Genomic DNA, 26,972 nt, shown 5'->3' on the forward strand with positions numbered 1-26,972 from the left:
CGCGCAGGCTCAGCGGCCATGGCTCACGGGCCCAGCCGCTCCGCGGCACACGGGATCCTCCCGGACCGGGCACGAACCCGTGTCCCCTGCATCGGCAGGCGGACTCTCAACCACTGCGCCACCAGGGAAGCCCCAACATTTTAATAATGATGTTCTTTCTAAAATCTTCAAGGTGTGAGTCAGGCTAAAAAAAAATTTTTTTTTAATTAGTAAAGTGTTCAGCTTCTGATTTCCCTTTTGCCATAGTGGAAAGCAAAATGTTAAATTATTTCTTACCTCCTGTTAGAATTTTTTAAACACCCAAAAGTTAGACCATCTTACTTGTGAAGAAGGGTACCACAGTGAATGGTATTTTAAATTAGATTAAGTAGAATGTGAAGTATACCTCATATTTACTAGTTTTTCTCCTATTCATTTTGAGGTGCCTTAAATTCAGTGCTGTATTTTAAAATATTGGTTACATTAGGTACTTATTAAAATGGTTTGTAGTTGAATGTGTAAGTTAGCATTGTGTTTTAAAAGTGATTTATTAATCACAGATTAATGGTACACCTTGTACTTAGCAAATTTGTTTACATGTTGATAAAATTTCCTAAGTCTTTTTTTTCTTAACTCCAAGTATACATCCTATAATATAGTTATGATAATGCAACATTATGAAAAAACTGGTTATGTGTTTTAACTGGTGCTAAATGTGACTGACAGAAGAATCTTAACATCATACAGTATTTATTTTTTAATTAATAGAATTTCAGTGATATACTTGGTAGAATGTTTCAAGCCTTTTCTGTCTATTGCACAGTGGAGGTTTGTCTTATTGTTTTCTCTTTTCAAAGAAGCATCTGAACACTTGCATTTGCATATTCTTATCCAAAGGCATTCACATGTAAGTGCATGCGATTTTTAAAATTTTATTAAAATGTTAAAAAAAAAACTACCAAGAAAGCATACCTTTTTGAAATTGGAAATGTAGTGATTTTTTAAAACACATAAATGTCATTGAAAGTCATTATAAATGTTATGCTTTGTTCAAAATTTATTGAAGAAAGATTGGATTTTTAGGAGTTCACTCCTCCATACTGAAAGCAAGAACCTATAAACTATTTTCTAATGTTAAAAATCTGTTGGCATTATTTTAGACATTGTTTAAGCAGTCAGTACTTTTGTACTTAAAAAAAATTTTTTTTGGTATTCTAAGTAATACAGTACTTTTAATTCAATAGGGTTGTCTTCAAGGAAAGTGATATTAAATACAAGTGGCCTGTTCTATAATATAGAGCTTCTGAACTTTGGACAGGTAATTAATTATCTTGACAATAACAGGACTTGATTTTACTTTACTGTTTAGTTAAACAAGCTTATAAACTTGTTTTTTTTTAATTTTTGTGGTCAAACTCTATTAGATATACCAAGCTTTTAAAGTCAATGTGGTAAGCAAGTGCTCAGGAGTGAAAGGTAAGTGTATTTCTGAAAAAATAGTATTGTCATTTGAAGAATCATTAGGTCTTCACTTGAATTTTCTGTAATACTTATTTTTCCATATATTTTATGTAAATTAATATTAAATATATAATAGAAAAGCTGTTTATGTTTCCAAATGGATTTAACATAGACCCTTTCTTAACAGTAAGCATCTTCATCTGTTTCAGTTTAAATATCCACGTTTTAAAAATACTGTATATCTTGCTGTTTTATCGTAGTAGTAATTGAGATTTAGCTGTTTAATGTTTTTCCAGTTTCTTATACTTCCCATATGCTCTAATATCTTGTTGTAGGTCTAATTAAACGTTATTATTAAGTAATTCTCCATAATTTATTGTGTGATATAACTCTTACTGATTATTTTTTAATGAAATGAGTATTGTGTAAATAGTTAGGTATATTTTATAGTAGTAACCTTAGTAACATAAGGTTAGTAATACATATTTCCTTTATGTTTCCACAGAAGAAATTACTAGTATCTACAAACTTCATATTCCCTGGTCTTATGAAGATTCACTAACCATTGCACAGTAAGTATATGAAAGAATTTACCTTAAACTTTGTTGTTTTTGAATAATACATATTCTACTTAGTCTGTTTATTTAAATCATAATAAAATTTTAGAGAAATTATTACAGGGCCTCTTAGTAAAACGTAGGTATCCTTTATGTAACATTGTGCCCATAAGATAATATAATATTATAAGATACCATATAGTATTCTTATTTAAGCGATCTAGAATTTAAACCTTACTTGCTTCAGACATGAACCCCTTTCCACCCTCTCCCCCAATTTCTGTGTCCTAGAAGGAGCTGTGATACGACTGGAAAAGTGTCAATCCATAGCAACATGTGTGGCATCTAGCCTCCTTACGTTATTTCACTGTGTTGTGCTGAGGATTGACTTAGCCATGGTTATTTCACAGCATTTTGTATTTGAGAACTGATGTTTATCTTTTCAGGGTTCCATCTTCCACAGAAATTTCTGTGAAACTCCATATTGCTCAACCAGAAAATGACAGCCATGTAGCATTATTAAAAATGTATACATCATCAGACTGTCAATATGAGGTAAGTTATATGTTTGCTTAGTTTTTAGGATTTAGTTATAGACTAAACTGGAAATATATTTTTATATTTGCCTCAGATATATGGTGATGCGAAAGCCAATTAATATGAGAGAGTTAGTTACTTATGATACTTTAAATAGTCTCCATTTTGCCTGTTAGCACCACCTCAGTATTTCCTTAGCTGGACCATTGAAAGTATGTATCTTAATAAGTAATAGAAAATAAAATACAAATTGAGACTGCAGATTAACCTTCTCAGTTTGGAAGCCCAAGTCCAGGATCCTCCATAAATTGAAGAACTTCATGAAATCAGCTGACATGGCTATACTGCAGTAATTGGCATGATATATATTCTCCAGCACTACTGGATAAGCTTAAGGATCTTATTTTCACTCATTATTTTAAGCTCTATTAATCATTAATATGTGCAATTTAGTACCTGTTGGGTTTGTTTTACAATCACAGTAGATCTCTGCACTGAGAGAAGGGAAATGGACTCAACAGTAACATTTTATTTACATATAGATTCATGAACTAAAAGAGTTCCTCTTTGTATAAGAACATACCAGCTTCTAAGGATTCCAGATTTAAGTGCTTGAAGTATATATTTCAATGGTGGTTTTGGTTTTTGTGAAATATCTTATTTCTACTCAGTTGCTTTAATTTGGATTCTTTATTAGAGCTAACTTTCTTAGGGTAAACTAGAATTGGTAGGTCAAGTGAATATAATCTGTCCTACAAACTTCAGTTTGACCTATATTATGAGTTATTTTAGATTTCATGGAATTTATTAATGCTCTGATATCTTGCTTTCTGTTTCTAGCATTGAAGGATTTTGCAGGGATATAATGGTTTTCAGCTTGTGCCTTCATATTTCTAATATTACTATAGAGATAGAAAGAATTGTGTTAGTAATTTGGCTGTACTGCACATTCTCTTAATGTCCATATTTTTACAAATACTTTATTTTTTTTAAAGTCCATGTATTGACAAAATATAGTTATTTTACAACTTCTCTATGAAAGGTGAATTTCCTTTTTCCAGACTTCCTAATATCAAAAGAGGTATATTTATGGCAGAGATAATTAATGATGAATTTCTTTTTAAAATGTTGTCTTGGCTCAAATTTTATTACATGTGATCTGTTTGTTCCTGGTATTATATCATGTGAAACCTATTTTTATGAAATTTACTCAGAAGTGGTTTAGCTTAACTATATTTAGTACCATATGATTGCAAGTTTGAGATTTTAAAGTACGAGTTACATAAGTAAGTTGATCAATTTGTGCTTAATTTTTCAGCAAACATACGTATAGTTTCTGACTCAATCATTCAATAAATTCCTTTAGCTTGTATGATCTGGTAATAAGATATTCTGATTAATTAAATATTCTAGTTAGTAAAGGGTTACCACGTATCACGGTATCATATGATACCACGTATCATAGCATTCATCCAATTGGGAAAGAATTAGATTACAGAAAAAATATTGAACAGCAAAACCACAGTTGATACAAATTAAATGTTGATGGTTCAGAGAATTCTTTGAAGATCTTGAGTACCTTTAGGTTCATCATTATAAAAAAATTAATGATTGTGCTTAGTGCTCAGTTTAATAAAATGTGAACTAGAGTTTAGGGAAAATAACCTTTTTTTAATAATTGTTTTAAACTAGGTGACAGTTAAGACTTCCTTTTCACAAATACTTGGACAGGTAAGAGAGACTCCTTGTCGATTATTTATTGCCTTGTGAATAGAAAGTGTAAGGCAGGGGTTGTAAACGTTTTCGGTAAAGCACCAGATATTAGTATTTCAGCAGACCATATATAGTCTCTTGCCACTGCTGCCACTACTGCAGCTACTTCTTTTTTCTTCTTTCTCCTTTTTTCTTCTTTTTCTCACGTTAATAAAATCTGAAAGCCATTCTTGGCATACAGGCCATAGTTGGCCACCCCTGGCTTTAAGGTGATGCTTTCATGTTTGATACGTCCTAAAAATGAAAATTGATTCCTGATTTTCAAGAAAATTAATATTTTTGGCTAAATGGATATCATATTAAGATTTCATTTGCTCATATGATGCTATAATTCATAATCCAATAAAATCTGTGGACTCTGTCATATAAATGAGCTTTTTCCAAGAACTTTTTATGTTGTGCAAGCTCAGTTTGTAAAAGGTAAAAGTAAATTATATTAAAAATAAACATGCTGAAATAGGTTAAATTCATTTGGGGAGTATCTTAAATTCATAGGCAAATAGTGTTACAAAAATAATTTATCAAGTTGTAGAACTACTATATTATTATTCAACATCATTATAATTTGCAGAATTGTGCAATCTGGACATAAATAGATAATACTGATTAGTCAGAGAAATTATAGTTTTAAAATTCACTAAAAATTTTGTGTCTTTTATTACTTTCACTTTATTTTTTTTGTTATGTTTTGCAGTCTAGGCATAGCAGAATATTTAAGTCATTTAATTCTATAATTATAATAAAACTCACAAGTTAAAAGTAAATCAGAAACTTTTTATGTATGTTATCTCATTTGATCCTGAAAACAACCTGGTAAGAACTAGATTGTGATTATTATTAAATTTGTGAACATTAGAAAATTCTAAGCTAATACGTAAAAATTTTGTGCTACATTAGAAAGAGAAGATTAAATGTTAGTGTAAGTTGGAAAATAGCATCATGGATAGTTATAATAAATACTCTAAAATGTTAAGAGATCAATTATTAAGAAAAATTGTATCTTGGAATAAAAGGGAAGAATTCATGCTATAGTATTTTTAGTATGTCACTGTACATGGTGGTATGGCTGAGGATATAACACACTCTCTTATCCATATCATCCCTGGGGCTCATAATTCAGATTAGTGACAAGAAAAGTCAAGTTTGCTTGATACTGTATAATCAGGTGTAATTATATGTACACCAAAAAAACCTAGACTAATAGTCTTGTTTAGACATGGAAATTTTTCTAAAAAATGATGATGTGTGGGTGTTGCAGGATCAGAGGTAGGTACTTTTTTAAATGTTGAAGAATTCATGGCAATTGAGTTAAGTCCTCAAATGTTTGGAATGATATAAGATGCTCTTCCTTCATGTTTGTTTCAAAATTTAGCTTGAGAACAGTAGGAGAATGAATTCAGTTTTGTATATCTTATTTGTCTTTTAAAAATCATACGTATTTTCAGTGTTAACTGATTCAGTCAAAGAAGACTGGAAAGAGGACTAAAGAGAAACCACTTAGGAGAATCTTTAGCCTTTGATTAGATAACTTTTTCATAAAATTAATTTTTTAAAAAAAAAGGAAAGAGGAAAATATACTTACATATTGTTTAGTCTACTCTTATGAAAGAGAGGACAGAAAATAAACTGAAAGTTGCTTTCTCAAGAGAATTATTTAAACTCTTAATAAATCATTTCCATGTAGGAATGAAGCCCAGTGTTGCCCAATCTTTAGATTTTAAGAGAAACTAGAAATCTGAATTTTTAAATAAAATATTTTAATTTTTCAATGTTGGCATCTAATTCAAAATGTAAAGAAATACTATGCCAAATACTAAACCAAATGAAGCACATATACAATTTGAATATGACCCATGAAGGCCAGTTTATGGCTGTTGATTGTTGTATCTGTGGCCCAGTATCATATTTACTACTCATAACAATGACACTCAGTCATTAAAAAGAAATTTTATGTAGGACCTCTTACAAGATTTCTGAAAACAGTGAAGAGCATTAAAGGTTAATAACAGTGAACATTTTCTGATCACCTACTTGTGCCAGTTACTATTCCAAATGATTTACACAAATGAATACATTTAAGCCTCAAACTCCCTGTGAGATAGTGCTATTTAACTCCATTTTACTGATAAGGGCCTAGAGAGAAGGCAGGGGTAAAATAAGTTGCCTAAGAGCTAGTGAAAAGCAAAGCTGTAGTCTGAACTCAGGAGTACGACTCTGAGCCTGTTAGGCTACTTAACTATCTTTCCAACACACTTAATAACTAAAGTATGCTGTATATTTCCTAGCATGTCATTAGCAGGCAGTGAGCATCATTTAGTAATAGGTAGGAAAATGACCTTTTCCCTTTCACTCAACTCTCCTCTCCTTTCACTCAAAGCTACAAACTATAAATCATGAGTATGAGCTTTATGTTTTTTGAGTCTTATCAATTTTAATCTGGGAATCCACAGAGGAGCTTCAGGGAGGCCTTGAACTTGCTGAAATTTTACTTAACATTTTGTGGAAGCATTCATTTCCATAGTTTTCATTAGATTGACAGGGGAGTCTGTACATTTTTTTTTAAAAGTTCTGTGAATTGGAGAACATGCTTTAAAGTAATTTCCTTTTAAGACTTTAACATTAAAAGAAGAACTTACACTATGTTTTTGTTATATGTATGTTTCTTAAGGAGATTGGATCAGCTGATAGAATGACTTGAGGTGCTATAACATAATGGTTATGAACTTAGGCTTTGAGTTAAATTCCATTCCACAAGATTTCCAAAGATGGTGAAGGACATAAAAGCCTAATAATAGCAGCTCATATTTTTGATAGTTTATCATGTTCAAGTTCATATTCTAAATGCTTTACACAAACGAACATGTTTAAATCCTTAAAACCACCTATAAGGTAAGTACTATTATTGTCCCTATCTTACTGTTAAGAGCGAAGAGAGGTGACAAGGAAGTAAGTAACTCGCTTGTCTCTTAATTGTGCAAGTTACTTGGGCCCCCTGTACCTGAATTTCTTCATCTGTAAAATAGGGATAAGAACTATATGAAAGGATTTTGGGGAGGAGATCATGAGATAATGCATATAAGATGTTTAGTATTATACCTGGAACATATTAAATGCTCAATAAACATTCCTTGTAAAAAATTTTGTAGCATGTGCTACACAATTATATATTGCCTCTATTATGCCTTTGATGAAAAATTCAGGTAACATGTTTCTAATATGCGATATATTCTTAGCATTTATTTTGCCTAGAATTTTTATACCCATTACTCAAGATATCTTTTAGTCATGTCAGAAAATGTATAAAGTGAAAAACTTTTTTATTTCATGTGAAAGTATATTTATTTCATTAACATGAACATTCAGAAGTTGCCCATTGATTTGCCTGTTTCCTAGGTAGTTAGATTTCATGGTGGAGCTCTTCCTGCCTATGTTATATCTAGTATCCTTCTTGCTTATGGAGGACAGTTATACTCTCTTTTCTCAACAGGTAAGAATGTTTCTATTCCTCCCTCCCTCTCTTCCTTCCTCAGTGCTTCATTACTACTTTTTTTATCCTACGTGTAGCTAATGAAGACACATCTATTTCTTGAAACTTCACAACCCTTCTCTCCCAAGGTTACAGGAGTTTGAGATCCTCTTAAATTTTAAGAGATTACCAAGAAAATTCCTTACTTGTTTTCTGCATTTTATACCCTTGTGTCTAAAGTTTATTCCCTCTGTTCTGAGGATCTCTTAAGAGATAGAAGCTGGTTGACAGGGATTTTGTCCTCCATTCTATTCCCGGTGCCTGACATAGGGCCAAGCACATAGTTGGCATTCAGTGTAATATTTGGGCTGTATCAACTGTATCATTTAGGTCTTGTACACTGAATGGAATAATTAAGAGTTTAATTGAAGGGACTATTTCAAAGGTATGTATAGGGTTAAGGGAAACCAACAACAAATGATAAAATACCAAATTAGCAACAGAGCCATCTGATACTCCTAGGTATCAGGGCAAGGGAGGGAGCAAACCTAGAGAGCTGTAGGAGAGAGCAGCAGTACTGCACCTGAGCCTTGGGTACAGAAACGCTGTGGCCACTGTCAGCGTGTGGCTCAGCAGGGAGAAGGCAGGGAAATAAATACACTAACTTTATTTCCTTCTATCCTCCTATCTGCCAGTGCTTATTCACTGAACCCAACTAGAAGCCAGTTCATAAAAGTCAGCCTCCCAGAATTCAGAGCAAAGTAAAGGGTAGAACATGGATCTGGAGAAGAAAATACAGACTGTATAGTACATTGGACAAAAAGCCTTCTCTAGAGTATAGCAGTTAGAACAATTTCCCAGGAGCCTCACACACTTGCTGGGCTTGTACAATGATAATCAGAGGAGGCAAGAGGGAAAGAGAGTGGGGACAAAACATACAAAAGCAGTCCAAAAATCCCCTCCACCGTTTCCATGGTGCCAAATCCTTTCACAGCTACTCGTTTCCTTTCAGTGACTTTTTTGCAATTTCAAGTCTGCCTTTAGTGTTCATTTTAACCTGATTTAACCTATTATATTCCAGGAAGAAGTAAGCAACATTTAATGTGATGTGCTCAGATCCAACCTTTTAATTAAAAGATTATTCTGGCAATATGACATCTCCTATACTTGAATATAATTTTTGGAAATTTAAAAGAGACACCTCATTCTTCTTAGTTTTAAGTGACTTGACAATTGATTTTCAAACATTTGGGATTTATATCTAGATAGTCCACAGAGACCCTGGAGATATATGATATTGGTTAATCTAGAGGACTTAAGTATGGGATTGTGTCGCAAATCAATTAAAGAAGTAGTTCTGAACCAAAGATGCTTATTAGAAATCACTGGAATGGCTATGATAGAAAAGACAGATAATAACAAGTGTTAATGAGGATTTGTAGAATTGCAACCTTCTGTATACTGTTAGTGGGAGTGTAAAATGGTATAGCTGTTTTGGAAAGCAGTCTGGCAGTTCATCAAAAGGTTAAACAGAGTTACCATATGACTCAGCAACTCCTGGGTATAGACCCAAGAGAACTGAAAACACACATCCACACTAAACACTGTTTATAATAGCCAAAAAGTGGAAACAACCAAAATGTCTGTCAACTGATGAACAGATAATGTGCTGAATGCTACAAGATAGATGAATCTTGGAAATATGCTAAGTTGAAGAAGCCAGTCACAAAGGACCACATATTTTATGATTCCATTTTTATGAAATCTTCAGAGTAAGCCAATCTATAGAGACAGAAAGTAGATTAGTGGTTGCCTAGGAATGGGGAGGCATTGGAGGTGACAGTTAAGGGGAACAGTTTCTTTTGGGAGTAATGAAAATGTTTTAAGACTGACTGTGGTTGTTAATGCACACTCTATGAATATACAAAAAACCACTGAATTGGATACACTTTAAACGGATGAATTTTGAGTTATAAGAATTATATCTCAGTAAAACAGTTTTTAAAAAATAGCTCACCTGTGGAGCTTTATAAAAATACAAATGACAAAACCATAGCCTTGGCTTCCTGAATTTGTTTCACAAATGATGATTGACTATGTAAATGAGAACCAGTAAATTAGAGTAAATTTTTATGGTAGGTTTATGTTTATTTTTTTTCTTTTTTTTAACTTTTTAAAATTGATGTATAGTTGATTTATGTGTTAACTTCTGCTCTACAGCAAAGTGATTCAGTTATACACACACACACACACACACACACACACACACACATACATATATATATATACATTCTTTTTTATATTCTTTTCCATTTTGGTTTTTCATAGGATATATAGTTCTCTGTGCTATACATTAGGACCTTGTTGTTTGTCCATTCTATATATAAAAGCTTCAATGTGCTAATCCCAAACTCCCACTCCATCCCTCCCCCAACCCCCTCCCCCTTGGTAACCACAAGTCTGTTCTCTATGTCCATGAGTCTGTTTCTGTTTCATAGATTGGTTCATTTGTGTCATATTTTAGATTCCACATATAAGTGCTATCATATATTTGTCTTTCTCTTTCTGACTGACTTCACTTAGTATGATAATCTCTAGTTGCATCCACATTACTGCAAATGGCATTATTTTGTTCTTTTTTATGGCTAATATCTCATTGTATATATGTACCACATCTTTATCTATTCGTCTGTTGATGGACATTTAGGTTGTTTCCACATCTTGGCTATAGTGAATAGTGCTGCTATGAACATAGGGGTGCATGTATCTTTTTGAATTAGAGTTTTGTCTGGATATATACCCAGGAGTGGGATTGCTGGATCATATGTTATTTCTATTTTTTAGTTTTTTGAGGAACCTCCATACTGTTTCCCATAGTGGCTGCACCAATTTACAATCCTACCAACAGTGTAGCAGGGTTCCCTTTTCTCCACATCCTCTCCACCATTTGCTATTTGTAGAGTTTTTAATGATGGCCATTCTGACCAGTGTGAGGTGGTACCTCATTGTAGTTTTGATTTGTCTTTCAAATTAGGGTAATTTTTAATCTTTTGAGAAGAGTCTCTGTGGTAGTAATAAAGACCCTTGCTTTCTATGACATGAAATATGTTGCTCTTACAAACAATGCAGCATATAATATGTCTCATACTTAATTACTGTGAATTCTCTACTCCATATAATTTTTTTTTTAATCACTAGGTCACTGCTTAGAATATGCTGCTATGTTGGATAAAGAAGCCAAACCATACAAAGTTGATCCTTTTGTAATTATGGTTAAGTTTCTGTTGGGGTAAGTTTTATTATCTGTAATAATGATTTTAATTTTGTTTTATACATAAAGTATTATGTTTGGCTCAAATATGAAGGATAAATTTCCATACAAATAAGGCAATTGACTTGTTTTATTAAATGGACTTTTTCTCTTAGGCAAAGGCCTAATAAGTACATCAACATTTACTTCAATAGTTTAGAAGTAATTATTGAACTTATATATATAATATATATACATACACATATATCAGTCTAAACTTAGACTATAAATATACCAGGACTTTAACATTTTCAAAAGGATGTATGTGGTACATGAGCTTTGGGTATCCCAGATTCATGGACACAAAGCAATGTAGGATATTGGTGAAACAGTGCCTCAGAACACTTTTTATTACTTCCCATACAAAGTATATTTTAGATCTCTCTACCCTACTTAACGTCGCATTCTTAATTTATTCAGGTTTTGTTTTTGTTTTTGTTTGGTTAAAAACCATTACTTAGATGTCTTTTCTTCTGTCTTTATAACTAGCTATTGGCTTTCTAACTTAAAAAAAAGACCAGTTATTACTTCATTACAAGGATCAATGAGAGCAGTAAAGCTGCATTGAGACTTGAGACTCAGATCCTTGAAGATCACTAGACTCAGTAGTTCCCTACCAGGAATTGAAGTTTGTTTTTTCAGTATAATTATAAATGAAATATCATGGTACTCTGGGGACTGTAGTGAATGGTCAAACACTTCAAATATTAAATCCTTTAATGAGAGTTGTCGGGGTTTTTTTGCTTTTATTGTATTATTTGCTTTTATGTTTTGTATGTTTTCTTTTATCCACAGATACAAATGGTTTAAAGAATTTTGGGATATGTTATTGTTACCAGAATTAGATGCCATCGTTTTAACTAGTCAGAGTATGTGTTTCCCCCTTGTATCTTTGATTCTTTTTCTGTTTGGAACATGTACTGCCTACTGGGGTGGCCTACTCTCTTCTACATCTGTGAGACTCCTTTCTTCATTGTGGCTGACTTTGAAAAGGTAAAGAATGAATGACGAAAACCTTTCTTATTGCTCCTAAGAAAAAAACTGTATTCTGAAAGGGAACCTTAAAATTAACTTGCTTTCACTAAACTATAATTTCTGAGGAAAAATGTATAACTAGCAAAACATGGAGTTAGTGTTCAAACTTATGTTTTTGTCATAGGTTACCATTTATTTCAAGATAAATGCTACATTTGATTTTGACCGTAGTGCTCAAGAGTTAATCAAAAAAGTTGGACAGATTACACAAGTATTTTTAAATTTCACTGTTGTAAATCTTTCCAAGGGCAAAGTGTTTCTCTGGCAATGCTTTTATATGTTGATTTTCAATCAAATCTGAGACTCCAATCTTGATATTTAGGATCAGATTAGATGAAATGTATAAGAGCTCCAAAAACATTGCCTAGAGGCTTATTATGATCCCAAGACAGTTTGAAGTTGCTGGTATGCGCTTTTGGTAAACCAGTGATCTAGTTTCCATTTCCTCACCAGCCATGTTATGCGATTTACTGTCACAGAGGGGATTGTGGAATGATGCTTCTTCCTCCACCCTTCTGAGGTGCTTCTGACATTAACACCATCACATGTCTGAGTGACCTCAAGACTTTAAGAACAAAAGTATTTCTCTTCCTATCAAGATTGGAATTGTATGGCACAGGGCCTATAATTAATAATTATCTTTAATAATACTTTTTCTTTTTTAGTACACGTATTACCCATAGTATATATAAATGCAAGAGAAACTATCACAATGTATAAAAGAATTTTAAAATAATGTGTCACCCCTCACCTTTATTTTAAAAAGCCTGTTTACCTTATAGTAATACTTGCACATTAATAAGGAGAGCCTGGCAGAGCACTGTATTGTTTTCTGCTTATATGTGACTGTGTAGGTAACTTAATATGCTTTTGAAAGCTTTACTCTTGTTATTCCAGGCCCTCTGAACTTCCTAAAGATATGAAGATAATATCACCAGACTTGCCCATTTTAACAGTTGTTTTGATCATAGTTAGTTGGACAACTTGTGGAGCATTTGCCATCCTTCTTACTTATCTTTACTATGTGTTTAAGGTATGTCAAATCAGTAAAGTCAGAAGGCCTGAGCTTTGTATCAGACAGGCATAGACTTTCCCGTGGGTGTTGTTAAAAAAATTTTTTTGATCACTGCTGTTATGTAACAGGCCTACATGTAAAGTTTTTTTTAACATCTTAGCTATTTCAAATATATATAGTTAACTGTAGAACTGAAGTTACTAATCTGAGTGGGTTTCTTTGTTAAAAACAAAGGGAAGGGAGGAGATTTAATCTGTTCCATATTGCTTGATGCTCTGGCAAGTAATGTTAACTTTTTAAAAAACATTTTACTAGAATGGTTTTTATTCACACCTCCCTTTCAACGTGGATAATAGACAAAACAAAAAGTTATGTCAGAGGGATCAGGCTGTCAATCATGCTGAAATAATGTAGAATGTTACAAATGTTGCTGAAGAATGACAAGACACGATAAAATTAAGCTGACAATTTTACTGAGGAAATGAAAAACACTTCTAAGAAGGCTGACAGCTTTTCAGGAAAATCTACCTTATACAACTGCATGTTCTCCACATTAATCTTACGTAGAGACAGTTGATACTGGAAAGGATAATAATTTTTTCCTTTTTTTAACAAAGGTTTATTTGCGTCTGCATTTAACACTAATACATGCACATTATAGATTACTTTCAGTTTACAAAGGAAAAATGTGTCCATCAGAAAAAACTATTTAGAATTATTTTGATTTACAAATATAAATTAATTTGATTTATAAATATAATATTTTTAGTTTTTTTAACTGCATATTTCAAACAACTGACACAATTAGCAGAACTTTCTCAAATACTTAAGCAAACCTAGTAAATTTATAGACTTTCTCAGGTTCTTGTAAACATTTCACCACCCTATATAATTGAGTTCCAGATTTTCAAAGATTTAGATTATATAACACATGTTAAACTCTTTATACTACGCTGAATAAAACCAAATTTTTGACTCACATGACACTTTAAGTTGCGATAGCAAGCCACCATTCAAGCATAGGCTCACACAATGTGGAAGATATAGCATTATATCCTGACCCCAACATACTCTGGAATTTTGTATTATTTTGTTTGTCTTTTAATCCATGATAGCAAGCACATGTAGTTATTATTTATCTTTTCTAAAAGAATGTGTTTAAGTGTTTAAATGAATTTTTATTTAGGTTTTTAAAATTTCAAATTACAGTGCTTCTCAATTTCAGTAAAAATGGTTATGTTTTTTGTTTCAAAATAAAAGTAAAATTAAAGTCTTTTCTTTTTCATAGATTGTTCATCTGCAAGCCAGCTTAACAACTTTTAAAAATAGCCAGACTGTGGTAAGTTTTATTTTCAAAACGCTATATCACTTTAGTATGAAAGAACATGGAAAAATATAAAAGTTTATTTCTGTAAAAAAAGGTTAGAACTTTACAGTATTTAAAAGATTTTATGAATTTAAATAACTTTAAGAAAAGCGAGCCTAATGAGTATTAAAATAAGACTTAAATTGTCATTTAATTTGATCTTTGTCAGTCCTTAGTTGTTTTTATCACAATTATCTTTTAAATTTTATTTCAAGTAATTACTTAAGGGGATATATTCTTAGCAGTGGAAATAACAAGTCAAAGGAATAAAAATTTTATAACTGATAACTGCTTTAAAATACTTTCAAACAAGATAATTCAGTATTTTATATCAATTTGGTAATGGAAAGATGTATTTATTTAGCTGTTAGATAATTGAGTATGATTCTAAATGAAATAATAAACTTAAATTTTACTTAATATCTTGATATTTTAACTTTATTGCTTTGTAGAACCCCAAACACTCTAGAAGAAGTGAAAAAAAATCCAATCACCATAAAGACTCTACAGTATACCACCTCCGTTTATCTGCCAGCGATGCTGAAGACAGTCTTCGCATGCACAGTACCGTGATTAACTTATTAACATGGATTGTATTACTCAGCATGCCATCTTTAATTTATTGGCTGAAGAATCTTAGGTGTGTTTTATTTATATAATTACCATTTATGTGGTTCAAACTATAAATATCTGTAAGTAGAGACTTGTAGGATTCCTAATGTTTCATAAAACTTTCTCAAGAACAAGAAGGTATCACCTGAAATTTATTTTCAACGTATTCACATTTTCTTCTTTTCCGTGAGAATATAAACTTTCCCAAAATCTGCCCAAAAGGGGAGGGATTGTATTTTCTTTAACCTTCTTTGAGTCTAGAAATATGTGAAAATGTGCTTTATTTTGCTGACTTATAGTATTCATAATGCTAGTGCTTTATATATTTTTCAATTCACGATCAATTTTATATTTTCTGAGATTTGAGGGGAAGAAAAATGATTACATTTAAAATAATAGAAATAACGAAGGAAGTGTGTACTTTTCTGATGTGTCCTATACGTTGAACTAAAATAAATGATCAGCTGTTTTACTAGAAAACCGTCATTTGCTTTGTTACCTGATAAGTGTCCTAGGTTAAATGAGAGCCTAAAAATGCTCTCTAAGGTTATTTCTAGAATATTTAATTATTGATATTGTCTTTGAAAAAACCACGTTATCCAGTTAATAGTTAATCCCTGCTTAATATAGTTTTTAGAAATGATGTAAAACTTTCAGATTATCTAAATACTGGAAGTTTTTTTTTTTTTTTAAGTTGGCCGAATCAAAATAAGTTCAGTAAATTAAATCACAGGTCACCAGATATTAATATCCTTCCTTTGTCCCTTATTTTAATCAAAGTGCAAATTTTTGTCCACAGATTTGGGGAGAAAATTACTTGAGCACAAATTTATGATTCTAGAAGGCTGTAGACAGTTACTTTATATAAACCTTCATGTTTTTCATCTTTTTTAAATAGAGCAGTTTAAATATGTTTTAAATAATTCGTTTTATAAAATATTATTTATATATGACCTTTGAGGCATATACTTATTGTAAAAAGGAAGTGCTTCCAGATGGGATATTTTCATTTCCTTTAGTAGTTTCTGAACATAATTCTCCACATAAAACCTGAGTATAAAGATGATGTAGAGGGCTTTCCTGGTGGCGCAGTGGTTGGGAGTGCGCCTGCCAATGCAGGGGACGCGGGTTCGTGCCCCAGCCCGGGAGGATCCCGCATGCCGCGGAGCGGCTGGACCCGTGAGCCATGGATGCTGGGCCTGCGCGTCCGGAGCCTGTGCTCCGCAGCGGGAGAGGCCACAGCGGTAAAAAAAGATGTAGAGCAAAATTTATTTATCAATGATTTCTTGAGCTGTTTAGAGCTCTCTTATATCCATATCGCTATAGGAACGTTTTGAAGTGTATTTAGTTGATTGATTCTGAGAATTTAAAATGATTGGCAATGCTTTGTTGATTTATGTTTTATTTTTTTCTTTTTGACATAGGTATTACTTTAAACTTAATCCTGATCCGTGTAAACCTTTGGCATTTATCCTTATTCCAACTATGGCAGTTCTTGGAAATACTTACACTGCTTCAATAAAATCAAGGTATAGTATTTTAATCTTTTTTTTCTCACATCTGTTCCTGGTCTTTATCATACTTTCATGTCTGAAACATGTCTTTTGTTCCTAATTACTTGGACTATTCCTGAAGGTAAAGCTATAATAGTAATTATGGTTTATGTGCAAATACAGTTTATATGCAAATGTATTATATTTGTGTCCTTAATTATGCATTTTATTTGTTAGGATATAATCATTTTTTTTCTTTAAAAAGTTAACCCTTGAAAGATATGATATCTAAGGTTTGCTTCCAAAAAATACAGGAGGAGTGGAAGTGGACAGTAATATAGGTAAAGTAAGATTGGCCATGACCTGATAATTTTTGAAGCTGGTTGATGGGTCCATGAGGTTCATTATACTGTTAATCTACTTATGTATATGTTTAAAATTTTCCATAATAAAACTTTACTTTTCATTGACTGCTTGTTTGCTCTGGGAGCCTTTTCAGTTAATTCTGGCAGATAGTTGCAGATATTCTAAAGTCAGGCAGATCTGGGGTTTCAATCTAAGGCTCTGTGTCCTTAGGTAAGTTTCTTAACCCCTCAGTTTCTCTGTTTTCAGAGTAAAAAGGTGATAGCCTTTCCTGATAGTATTTTTCTTTTAAAAATAGTGTCTTATCCTACATGCTCCTATTAGGAATTAAAGATGTTTCCTTTTTTATTTGGGTGAAGTTTTTTGCTGATATTAAATAGGGTGAAAATAAATATTTCTGTAGCTATATCTTAGTAAACATTGATTTTTTTATTAGGATAAATCTCTAGAGGTAGCATTGCTAAATAAAAGTCCAACTAGTATTTTTCTGTGGTTAAAATTTAAAAGAATAAACCAAACTGGTTATTTACTTACTAGAATATTTTTCTCTTTTCTAGCCAAAATTGACTTGTATTGATCTTTTAAAAAATTTTGGACAGTTAAATTCATTATACGAAAAATTACTTTATCTAAAATCACTTAGAACACTTTCTCAAAACTGTATAAAAGATTGACATGTTCAGTTTTTGTTCACAATATATGTTACATTATAATGTGTATTTCTGTCTCTTTACAGTAAATTGTTGAAGACTACTTCACAGTTTCCACTTCCTCTGGCTGTTGGTGTGATTGCTTTTGGGTCAGCACACTTATACAGGGTTCCATGCTTTGTCTTCATTCCTCTTTTACTCCATGCATTATGCAACTTTATGTAAGATTGGATTTAAGGAACGATAAAGATCAGTTATGCCTTTAGGTCCAGTAATAAGAGGGAACACACAGATCCATCAGTGTGGGCAGCAAGATCCTTTGGAGAAGACAAGTCTATTTTTACAATGTTGAAAATAGGAAATTAGTTTTGTAATGCTTGAGGAAAGTAGTTGAAGCATGGTTTTGTTTTGTGGTATGACATCTGTGTACTAGTCATTATGAAAAATCAGTAAAAGGATATGGTAACCTCTGTCTTTGAGGACTCTGCATATCAGCTAGTCTGCTTGATTGGCCATACCAAGATCTTCTCCTAAACACTCAGTAAATGTAGCACTGTTTGTATCCTCACCTCACGTATTCTCATTTCATGAAACTTTCTTCTGAACAGTGGGTTACTTTGTATTTGCTACAATATACATGTTGATAAATAAGTCTTAAAAGATTAATGAAATTTAAACTGTTTGCTTTCTCAGAAATGAAATAGCCACAGTCTTTAGTCAGTTTTGGGCAGCCATAGTGAACAAAATAGATCTTTTGTTTTCTTACACCTATGAAAATACAACTTTAAATTCTAAGGAGACATGTTTTCTTGGTAACCAGCAGGATTGACGAATGGAAACGTAATTCAAATTCAAAACTCAATGAAATTTTCTTGGTTCTTTTCAAATAAGAATCTTATTTTGTATTCTTAGTGAATATCAGGAGACTACTGAAGAGATGTATTGCTAAATTTGAAGAAAATTTTCATAGTTACTTACTTATAGGCATTGGAGCAGTTCAGTCATTCAGTCTGTACCATTTTATTCAATTCACTGACCCCGTGGTTGTCAAAAGTGCCTCGGGTCATGGTGGATTGTTAAAATAACTAAATTCCAGTGGTCAGAAGAAGCTCTACATTTGCACAGTTTTTATCTACTATGGAAAGAAAATCAGCATGATGAAGTGCAGTACCACATTAATGTATAAAATTATACTATTAATGGAATAACAGTGGAAAAACTGTTACCCCATTAATAGTATAAACAATGAATACCTGAATAAGTTGTTTAGCCACTAGGTTTAATAGTGGAATCTTAATTTACTAAGGTGATTACTATTTGACAGATAGAGAGTAATATTTATATTTCATTTCAGATTTCAGCTCACTTTTTGGAAGTAGGTAATGGAGCTAGGTATCTTCGCCTTAAGATAGGATTCACTGAAGGCTGGGGTATACCTGAGTGATAGAGCCCTTCCTTTAGATGTGTATGCTGTAAATACCCAAAACCTTGCAAGTGTAGTCCTTACGTCCCAGTAGCTCCACAGTTGTATCTGTGAACTTGTGTCCTTGTTAGTGCCCAGGGATGTCCTAGAGTACCAGGTTCATTTTACGTGCCATTGCATCTGGATTCCATTACAGCCTCTCAGCTGTTACTGCCTATTAGAAGGTTACTCCCACTTTATGCCTGTAGAGGGTTACCTCACTTCTTTTCTCATTTGTTCTTCGGGTTCTTGCTGTTTTATCATCAGTTGAAGATGGTCTTGCTATCATCTATGAGAGTTTTAAGTTTGTTTGATTCCATTGTTGTCTTTCCCAGCTTCATGTTCAGTATTCATATTTTCACTTACTGAGATCATTAAAAGTAAGTGATAACCTCATAGTAGACATGGCAGGCATACCAGGCTGTTTGTTTGATTGAAGCAGCAAAAGGGATAAAATACAGAATACTTGTGTGTTCAAACCTGGAAGGAAAGAGAACTTACCAGGTTATATATGCACTTTCCCATGGCATACCACATATGTATTTAAACAAGGACACATCTGCCTAGGTTTAGCTTATACATATACTCATAACAACTTTTGTACATATGGTGTTGTATTTCAAGTTTTCAACCATATGTAGTTGTATTTCAAGTTACAGGTTAAATATGTCATTTAACGATTTCTGAATTTGAACTTAGGTCCATATACAGAACTTAAGAAAATTCATTAATTTGAATCTTCTATTGACAGCCATAATCAATGTGTTTAGATGATCTAAAGTCTCCTTGTTTAGTCATTCCTGCTCATGAATAAAACGTAACAAGCTTAAATTTCTCATTTGTGAGTAGTACATTAGCTTTTTAAAGCAGCAGACTAGGCACATTAGTTTCCATGAAAATAATTTCATGTGAGTGTCATTATCATCAAGTCCTAAAGTCTTATTTGTTCCAACAAAATATTTTATTTTAGGACTACAAAAAGGATTCTCATTAAACGTGTTATAAACAGCAGTAGTTTGGGGTTTTTTTACATATATTTAATATTATATGTATACACACACACACGTTTTGACAGAGTCTTCATCAAGTCCTAATGCACTTTAAAACCAAATAACTACCAGAGATGAGAAAGTAGGCTCTGTCTGAAGATTAACAAAACTGATGTTTCTGTCACTTGAGAAGAGAAAAGTCCTTCGTCTTTAAATTCACATTATTTTAACCATGCCTACAATCTATATTATTAGCTGGCAAAACAACACAGGTTTATCAGAACTGTTACCGAAAATGAAATTGTTCATTGGCAGTTAGGGATTATCTAATTTAGCAAACTTCTGAGCTCTATTGTTATGACATTTTTATTTAGATTTTTTTTTGAGTTTTGAATAAGTTTTGAACTTATAAAAATTACTCCTGGATCCTATTGTTGATACCTAGACCAAATATAGACTGGACAGGACAAACAGTGAGTACTTTCAGTGTCTCTAAAGAGTCCTCTGGAGTTACTACTATTATAATTTGGAACAGATAATATGATAGAAATCATCAATGCTCTCTTTTCTTTATCTTTTTCATGTTGGAAATTACACAGGTTCTGCTAGCTCTTTTCTTGGTTGTCACCAGAATGAAAGTATTTAAAACAGTAGTCCTAAAAAAACACAACATTTGTGCCTGGTTAACACTGATTTTGAGTCTCTTCAATATATATATATTGATCATGTGTTAATTAATCTTTAATTTTTTTTTCATATTTTGCTCAGATAAATTCAGATGTATATAATGGAATACGTTTTCTTGTTTGAACTACACTATAATATCTGCATGATTATACAGTAAGGAAAAGAAGTAAAGAACTATAGTAGGCCTAGTAAATGTTGTTGATTATCCTGTCACTCATGCAGATGGTACACATTTCCGCCACACACACATACTTACATGAGGCAGGTTGTCTGATTTGTTCATTATCTAGTTCCCATTCTTTTCTAAACTCTTCAGACTTTTCACTTACAGCATATTCTTTTTACCTCACTGCTTATTAGCATCTCTTACAGAAGGTGGTCAAGGGAAATAAAACTCAGTAAAAGGTAAAACTCAATTTTCAGTTTATTCTTGAGAGCTCTGGGGAAATAGGGTAAGCACAAAGATGATGAGATAAACTAGGGCTGTTGATTCCCAAATCCCCGGACAATTCAATTAGCCTGTATTTTCATCTTAAGCGTTAGGTCTAAATTAGTGTAGTATCTTGCTTTATTATGAGGTTTAGTGCAAAACCTTACAGTGCTGCATTTGCAATTTTTTAGGAACTTGTTATGAAAATCAGTTGGGAAAAATTTTTTTAATGTGTTGAGACCTTCTACGACTAAGGCATTTGTTGATTACATTTCATCATCACTTTTTTCTCTGTGTTTTATTTTTATAAATTTGTTTTATTTATTTATTTTTGGTTGCGTTGGGTCTTTGTTGCTATGTGCGGGCTTTCTGTAGTTGCAGCGAGTGGGGGCTACTCTCTGTTGCGGTGCATGGGCTTCTCATTGCAGTGACTTCTCTTGTTGCAGAGCACGGGCTCTAGGCACACAGGCTTCAGTACTTGTGGCTCATGGGCTCTAGGCACGCAGGCTTCAGTAGTTGTGGCTCACAGGCTCTAGAGCGCAGGCTCAGTAGTTGTGGCACACGGGCTTAGTTGCTGTGCGGCATGTGGGATCTTCCCGGACTAGGGATCGAACCTCTGTCCCCTGCATTGGCAGGAGGATTCTTAACCACTGCGCCACCAGGGAAGCCCTTCTCTGTGTTTTAGATTTGTGAAATTACAGGAAACAAGTTACCTTGTGTAGTTTTTTTTGGGGGGGGGGTCAATTTGGAGAGTATAGCACTCCCCAGGAAAAAGGAAGCAATAAAAGTATCTTTGTATTATGAAATTAGGCTCAGACAGAAAACTTCTTGCCACATAAGGTAAATGTAGAAAATACTATTACAAAATAGTAAGATGATTGGGAGCTGAAATTTTATTTCAGTCTTTTTGAACAAAGAACATTTCAAGTTCTATAATGAACTTTTACTTACACATTATTAATCATGCATTATTTCACAATATATTTTAACAGCCTGAGGAAATAGAAAGTTTATGAGGCTACTCACATTCTTTCCTTTTTTTTTTTTTTTTTTTTTTTGCGGTACGCGGGCCTCTCACTGTTGTGGCCTCTCCCGTTGTGGAGCACAGGCTCCGGACGCGCAGGCGCAGCGGCCATGGCTCACGGGCCCAGCCGCTCCGCGGCATGTAGGATCTTCCCGGACCGGGGCACGAACCCATGTCCCCTGCATCGGCAGGCGGACTCTCAACCACTGTGCCACCAGGGAAGCCCCATTCTTTACTTTTAATAAGGATAATAGGAAAGAAAAGTCACACCCGTAATCCAAATCCGAGTATGTATACTCTTAAATGCTCAAGAATTCACATTTTTGATAAATAAATTATATTATGAATACAGACGACTGAATTTTATAATTAATAACTTAGTCTTAAGAATGGAATAAAATTTGCAAATAGTGAGAATAAACTGTTATTTAATTTACAGTAGAAATGTAACAGTACCCCTGAATTGGTAATGTTGCTTTCAAAAGTTAGGTGATATTCTGAGCTACATCTTGATTTCATTGTCTGTAGTTGAAAAATTTTAAATCAAATACAGCACTTTCTAAAAGTGTTTGGCATATTACATTGCCAAAAATGACTATGTTTTAAAATACCAAGTAACCAGTTAATTTCTGATGACTTTGTGTAGGACTTGATATATGTGAGTCAGATTTATTCTGTACTCATTCTGTACATTGTAACTTTGAACACTTATGAAAAACTGAATCTGTTGATGTAGTTTTATTAGTTAGTGTAAATTTGTTTGCATATTGGAACATTAATCTTAGTTTAGGAAATCTAAACCTAACCATTTTTGTAAGGTTCATATGCTATTTTTTTCAGTATTATCTTGGTTTTTAGTATTTATATAGTAGAAATGTTACTAGTAAAAATTTATAGACAAAGCATAGAACTATTAACTGTTCAAAAGCCTAAGTGTTAGGCATATTTTGTATTTCATGTTGCACTTGTTTTGTTTCATATTGGACTTTTTACATCCCTTTTTTAGGAAAAAAAAGATGCGTTTGAATTTTTTTTAGCATAAAACTCTACATTGGAAAATAGAACTGTTTTCATATGGTTAGCAAAAACACACTTTGCCACCAAAGCTAAATGAAACTGTAAAATACCTCCAGATATTTGTGCCAATGAACTTTTCTTACGATATTGGGATTAAAGCAAAAATAATCTTTTCAGTATTTTTCTTCTAGGACTTATATTAAATACACATCATCAAAACTTATATTCCATATCCTAATTTTTCTTTCAAAATATGTAAAGCTTAGAGCATAGTGTATTATATTTTTTCTGATTTCTGGAATAGTGTTTTCTGGTTTTATTGAGTGAAAGTTAGTTTACCCAATAATGATCTTTCAGTAATTAGTTGAAGAAATCATTTAGGTAATCTTGCTTCAGATTCATTCTGTAAAACTTTAAATTCCGTTGCCCAGATCATTTTTCGTACAGGTGTCTCCCATTTATGTAATAGAAAGTTTATTGTGGAATTTCTATTGTTTTCTATGTGTTTCCATTCAGTCCGTCTATACAGTCACATGTTTCATAGGCGAGAATTATCCACTAGAACTAAACATAATACAATGAAATAAACATTGTAAAATGCATCTTAAAGGAAAATATAAGAACAAGATGTTAATGCTAAAATGTTAACATTGATGTGGCAGTGTACTCATGAGAGAAAGCAGAAATATGATAGATTCAGAAACTGTTGTGTTTATATGGTTGACATTCTTTAATTTCTCTCCTACAGAAATTTTCAGAGGGAATTTCAGTCCCTCATATTATGGTTTTTCTCATAATTTAATGTCACTTAACTGTTTCTCTGCCCAGTCATGTTGATGTAGTTTGCATAAGTAGCCCTGGAAGTAAAGAGACAGAAGAGAAAGCCACACATTAAAATGTTTGGCCTTGATTTAGTTACAGTTTATCCAACTATCTGGTAGGGACATGGATGCTGTTAATAAAAAGATGATATACAAGACCTTAAAATTCAGTGAACATTATTTTTGGAATGAGTTTGTCCTTTTTGTTGAATAATTTTATCCTAAGTAGGAGATGCCTGTATTTAACATAACTATGCTTTCTACATAAGCAGATAATGTATTTGTTTGAATATTGGTAGAAATAATCTTCTCTGCCTCCACTATGGAAGCGGAAAAATCCAATTTTTAGTGTATATAAATTAGGAAATTGTATTGTGTATTTACATTTTTAAAACTGTAAAAATGACTTAGATATATTATTTTGAAGTGATTGTATTACCATTTCTTAAACTTATGACTAACTATAAATGTAGCAACATACCCATGAGAAACCAGACCAAAATTGAATGCATATTTTCACTGTGACCTTGAACTTATAGTTGTTAGGGATAAAACAGACTGTGCCTTAAAATGAAGAAGGAATGCCCTGCAGTTTTATAACTATATATTTATTATATGTGGTCTTCTCAAATTGGCCCCAAATTCTTTTCTTTGAGGTTGGTGAAGTAAAAATTTTAAATAAAAGTTGATCAGTATTTCCCTTAGTATCTGCTGAACTATTGCTCTAGAGGCCTCCTTTAGTTTCCACAGTTCCCATTTCAGATTAAAATTGATTTACACTTCATAGGTGTAGAAAATCAAGTTTGGTTAAAGTTTCTGAAAATAAATTTATTTTAGGAGAAGGTGCTGGCACTTCTGAACTTATTACACATGGAAAAATTAATCTTCAAATGTAACTTCTTGTCTTTTTAGTGAATACTCTATCAAAAACATGAATTCTTCCCTAAAATCTGTACTTATTGTTCCTCAGGTTATTGAGGCTTGTATTTGTGTATCAAATAAAGTTAATTTAGTCAATAATAATTTCTCAGTAGTTAAATATAAACTCACATTCATGTATATTTTTAAACATTTTCTCTTACTTTTTCCTTCCTAATTATTTTTAAGGTATCAAGAGAGAACTGGCTTCAGATTTTTGTGGGTTTTTCTTTTAATGTAAAGACTGACATTTTTACTGTGCTTATTTAAAATAACATACAATTTCTATCAAAACAAATTATTCCATGCATAGGACATTCATGGTCTCGGCCAAAAGATGCCCACATCTCTGTGTGGCATCTCAGAAGTTTTTTGTATATTTTTCAATTTCAATTTTGAACATAAACTCCACACTTTTCTTTCTTCTCATTTCACCTCCACTGCCTCCCATCAAAGACAAAAATATAGGTTTTTCTAAAAGCATGTAAAAAGAAAACATGTCTTTCCTTAAAGCATGGTCAAATTGAGATGGAAATAGTTTGGGGAAGTGTATGTAATACAATAAAATACATGGCTGTCAACTCGCATCTGTTTCTATATTATAGTTAAAAGTTTATAGAGGACAAACTATGTGTTTTACTGAGACAGACTCAGTAATCATTTATTTGCAAATCAATAATTTTACTCTCATCCAGAAAATGCAGTGCATAGTAATTATACTTAACAGTAAAAACAATTTGTCCTATAGTATATACTGAAAAATGATTGTCACCTTGCAGATTTTTCTTTTTAAACATGCATGATCTTCTCCAGTACTTTGTACAATGTATGGTATACTAAATACATTTATGTGTAATTTTGTGTGTATTTTTTTATGGTATAATTAACTTTATTACATTTAACTGGTTGTAATGCACAAAAAAGTGCTATTTATTGTACTCTGTAGAGTGTTGTGAATGTTTTTATCTGTGTTTCAACATTATGGTGTAGGGTTTAATAGATGAATATTTGCCTTTAGTCTCCACTCAGGTATTAATGTGTAGCAATTTTTGGTGCTTTCTTTTTTATCTGTCATAATCTGGTGTTCGGAATGTTCAACAATAAATTTGGTGAACAAGAACACGTGGTGCAGAATTGCTTACCAGTTCACATACTCCACAATACCATCTCAGGAAAAACCCTTAAAATGATTTCTTTATAGCATGTCTAGCATTTCAGAAGTTTGAACGCCTGAGCATGGGACATGATAAACAAGATACATCACAGGTAAATATTGGAAGCAAGATAATTTCTAGTATTTCCCAACTTGATATCTTGTAGCTTCCCATATGCATTTGTATGGACATTTTATGGTTCACGTTCTATTTTAAAGAATTGCACAGTCATGTTTCTCCCAGAGACCATGCTTTCCACTTTTCTTATGCTAACTTAATATATATTCTTGGGTGCCCCATTTCCCAAATTACGCGAGAATAATTTAGACATTTTTTGAAAACACATTCCCTGGTCATCTCAGAAGTACTGAATTTGATCTGTGGGGAGGAGACCTGGGATTCTGTTTTAACAACTGCCTCAAACATTGCTTTAGTCAATAAAATTTAACTTGTTAGAACTCCTAGAAGCAACTAGAAAGGCTGTCTTTAGGATTACAAGATACTAAAGTGACACTACATAATTTGAGAATTTAGTATAGATCTAAACTTTATTATAGAATGGATGACAGGAGTCAAATGGGGTAAGACATCTTTTGAGGGGTTAGTGTCTTCTTACACATTGATTAGAACAGTGTTTTCTAAATTATTTTAACCAGCATCTCTAAATATATGAACATTTATAAATTATCTGCATGTGTTAACATTGTGTATATTATTAAATATACCCCAAAGGGTAAATGTTTAAAGATGAGAAATATACAACTAGAAGCTTTAATATTGATATTTTCCTTGGATACTTAGAGGATTATCTTGAAACCACCCAACGTGGAGGCCACTAGAGTGTACAGCATGA

At 32.6% G+C, this 26,972-nt stretch overlaps 1 protein-coding gene across 1 annotated transcript in view; it reads left to right on the top strand.

Moving 5' to 3' along the window:
• Nucleotides 1-26,972, top strand: part of PGAP1 (post-GPI attachment to proteins inositol deacylase 1) — a 95,460-nt gene that overhangs the window by 48,436 nt on the left and 20,052 nt on the right. Inside the window, exons 15-27 of the mRNA XM_019939223.3 lie at nucleotides 1,224-1,297; nucleotides 1,404-1,455; nucleotides 1,946-2,012; nucleotides 2,444-2,552; nucleotides 4,227-4,265; nucleotides 7,701-7,794; nucleotides 10,972-11,062; nucleotides 11,879-12,076; nucleotides 13,016-13,151; nucleotides 14,422-14,472; nucleotides 14,952-15,139; nucleotides 16,536-16,640; nucleotides 17,704-26,231. Coding sequence (XP_019794782.1) covers nucleotides 1,224-1,297; nucleotides 1,404-1,455; nucleotides 1,946-2,012; nucleotides 2,444-2,552; nucleotides 4,227-4,265; nucleotides 7,701-7,794; nucleotides 10,972-11,062; nucleotides 11,879-12,076; nucleotides 13,016-13,151; nucleotides 14,422-14,472; nucleotides 14,952-15,139; nucleotides 16,536-16,640; nucleotides 17,704-17,842 — 1,343 coding nt within the window. The 3' untranslated portion in view covers nucleotides 17,843-26,231. The remainder of the gene's footprint in view (nucleotides 1-1,223; nucleotides 1,298-1,403; nucleotides 1,456-1,945; nucleotides 2,013-2,443; nucleotides 2,553-4,226; nucleotides 4,266-7,700; nucleotides 7,795-10,971; nucleotides 11,063-11,878; nucleotides 12,077-13,015; nucleotides 13,152-14,421; nucleotides 14,473-14,951; nucleotides 15,140-16,535; nucleotides 16,641-17,703; nucleotides 26,232-26,972) is intronic.

This window comes from Tursiops truncatus, chromosome 7, assembly GCF_011762595.2.
Source record: "Tursiops truncatus isolate mTurTru1 chromosome 7, mTurTru1.mat.Y, whole genome shotgun sequence".
Taxonomy (NCBI): Eukaryota; Metazoa; Chordata; class Mammalia; order Artiodactyla; family Delphinidae; genus Tursiops; species Tursiops truncatus.